Below are 3,003 nucleotides of genomic sequence, written 5' to 3'. Positions count from 1 at the left end.
TCTGTTGTATCCCAAAATTTATGCTCTGGCCAGTGGTTATCATGCTGGTTTTTCACCTTTGTTGAAGACAGACCTCAAGCATTGTGTTCTGTGCCTGGGTCTCTTCTACTAGAATTAGTTGTATAATTGAAATTTTGGATCTCGCAGTTATACCCTCAACAGCATTAACTATATGTACAGGATAGTAACGAGTAGGATACTGCAAAAATCACTTGACCCAATTCAAACTCGATTAAAGTTCTCAATACCCGAATCTGTCTCTTAAACTTATTATTATTACTTGAAAAATACTTGTATTCATTTAATTTTACATATTTTAATTAATAAATTACATAAAAATTTTAATATTTTTATAAAATATTTAAATTCTATTTATTTAAAATATAATATATAAAAATTTATAAATATTATTATAGAAATGTATTTATTGTTTAGTTAATTATTTATGTTATCTAACATGCAAAATCAATTCGACATAAATATTATTTCTCAAACTCAAACCCGTCTTAAATTAAATTATACACCGTCTAAATTCATCCTATAAAAATTCAATTAGTCAACCTGTTGCTATCTCTATCTTTAATTTATGTTGCAGGAGAAATCTGTAATATATTTTAAGCACTTTTTGCTTATTTTTGGCATTTTGTTTTTGTATTATTTGATTAAGGGAGTTTTTTTTTTTTCTTTCCTTGCATTTTCTTTTAGCTTTCACAATATAAATTTTCAATTGAATTCAACAATTCACTCTCCTAAATTTATAGACTCATATTTTTGTAAGTAAGAAAGCATTGCACTCGATGACACACTAATAATATTGATCTTCTTTCTCCCATAAAATAATAAATGTTAGATAATACCAAAGGTGCATGAGTCACGACTTATGTCACAACTTTCAAATGATTTTATCAACACATGTGAGTATTTATATTAAAAGAGTATTAAGATTCAAATATTGATATTGGATGTATTTTTAAAATTGTGCATTGAATTTAAATTTCAATAATATTAACTTTTAAGTTAAATAAATGGATTACGATTGAATTTTTGAGGTGTAATAAAACTCACGAATTAATTTTTAATATGTTTTTAAGTATTAATTTAATCCTCAAAATTTAATTCTGTTAACAAATTAGTCTTTATCATTTAATTTTACCATTAATTTTCAATTTAAAATAATTTAGCCTTTTAAGTTTTATCTTATTAATAAAGTAATTTCTATATTTAAATTGCTATTTAAAAACATATTAGGGACTAATATATAAAGTTTGCTATATTTAGGGATTTAATCATAAATTACCCTTAAATAAAATTTAGAAATCAACTCGATTGGCCTTGTTTGCAATTTGAAGATGCAATTATGGGAAATGGATTGAAACCAATAGTCCATATATGAGTGACTGTTTTCTTTAATTCGCTTTCGTCCCATAGATGTCTTACGTAAGCCGTGACGTTGCAAACCTACACTTATTTTTTTATCTTTCGCGTTAGATCATTGTTCTGTAGTAATAAATTAGTTTCTTCTTGGAAAAATTATATATATGTTGAGTGGCCATGCAACTCCAAGCCACGCTGCCTCGTTATACACTCTAGTTCGCAAGTCTGTGAACCGAAACGTTCAAATCAATCTTGATTCTTGAGGGTACCAATTTCTCTCTTCTGTTTCTTTTGTCGTAGCCATTGAAGCTAACACAGATTAGCTGACTTAATGGACTTGAGTTTTCTTTTTTTTTGGTTCCTTTTATCTTTCTTTGTTCTCAATTCTCATCTTTAATCAAATTAAGGATGACTGAATTTTCCCATTTCCTTCTCTAGATAATGTCTATTCCTTTGTGAAGTTTGAATTCGTATATGTTTAAACTAGAGCCCGCCTACTGGGTATAGCTCAAGCTTTTGAGTGAATAAGCTAAGTAACAAACTTCAAAATTGTTTATATTTATTTTCTTTTTGTTGATGATTACTTGGTTAGGCGGAGTTTGAATTTGTAATCTCACATTACTCAACTACTGGCTTTTGTACCACTGGGTGTTGTGTGTTTTTCTTTTGTTATGGTTGTTGTTGTTCTTTCTCAATTGGTAATGGTCTTTTTGGTTGCTGAGAAATTGTTAACACCAACATCTTGGGAGAAATTGAAATGGGCTTAGATTGATATTCAAATTAAATGGTTGTAAGCTTGTGAATCTTAATTTTCTGTTCTTTTATCGGCAATCAAGTGCAGGGTGGTTAGATTTTCCTTCCGTTTCTCTATCAATATACCGTAAAGCTAGGTTGGCTTGGCAAATATTAGAATTGAGATTAATTTCTATTTTTCCAGCCACAGGTAAAGTATTGATTGGAATATGGGCTCAATTTTTTTTCTTTCTTACTGCTAGAAGTTCTGCTAGGAAACAGAGAATCTGTGTATAATGTGTGTTCATTTGTGATCCTTTGTAGGTGGTGAAGGATGGCTTTGAGGCCATTGGCCTGGTATTGTAGACCAGCTGGGAATGGGGTTTGGGCAAAAGAAGCGGATAGTGCATTTGGTGCATACACCCCCTGCGCCATTGATTCTCTCGTGATCTGCATTTCTCATTTAGTTCTTTTGGGCTTGTGTTTTTATCGAATATGGTTGATTAAGAAGAATTCAAAAGCTGAAAAGTATAGCCTGAGGACGAAATACTACAATTATATGTTGGCGTTATTGACTGGCCTCTGCACAGCTGAGCCTCTATTCAGGTTGGTGATGGGTGTCTCCATCTTTAACCTGGATGGACAGATTAGCCTTGCTCCCTTTGAGGTAAGTTTCCTCACTTGTTAATATACTTCTGTCAACTTTTCCTCTTAGATAAAATGTTTGATTTAATTGAATTTAAGAAATGCTGGCTTCATCTTTTTCAATTGTTTGAATGTGTATTTAAGTTGTTAATCTGGAACATGGTTATACATTATTTTTTTGGCTGAACAAATACTGATGTCTTTCTACCGGAAGAGAGAGAGATAGAGATTGAAATGATGGTTCTTACTCCG

General features: G+C 30.7%; 1 protein-coding gene across 3 annotated transcripts in view; it reads left to right on the top strand.

Moving 5' to 3' along the window:
- Positions 1-1,493: 1,493 nt before the first annotated feature.
- The window catches only part of LOC110637905 (ABC transporter C family member 12), a 29,619-nt gene continuing 28,109 nt past the window's right edge, over positions 1,494-3,003 (top strand). Inside the window, exons 1-3 of one of the 3 annotated variants that reach the window (XM_021788291.2) lie at positions 1,496-1,639; positions 2,216-2,317; positions 2,431-2,773. In XM_021788291.2, coding sequence (XP_021643983.2) covers positions 2,441-2,773 — 333 coding nt within the window. In that variant the 5' untranslated portion in view covers positions 1,496-1,639; positions 2,216-2,317; positions 2,431-2,440. Of the gene's footprint in view, positions 1,640-1,838; positions 2,318-2,430; positions 2,774-3,003 lie in introns of those variants that run through there. The other 2 variants (XM_021788299.2, XM_058132229.1) reach the window with 2 other exon arrangements.

The sequence above is a fragment of the Hevea brasiliensis genome, chromosome 13, assembly GCF_030052815.1.
Source record: "Hevea brasiliensis isolate MT/VB/25A 57/8 chromosome 13, ASM3005281v1, whole genome shotgun sequence".
NCBI classification, from domain to species: domain Eukaryota; kingdom Viridiplantae; phylum Streptophyta; class Magnoliopsida; order Malpighiales; family Euphorbiaceae; genus Hevea; species Hevea brasiliensis.
Note: the sequence above shows the minus strand (reverse complement) of the source record. Positions and strands in the feature narration are given on the sequence as shown.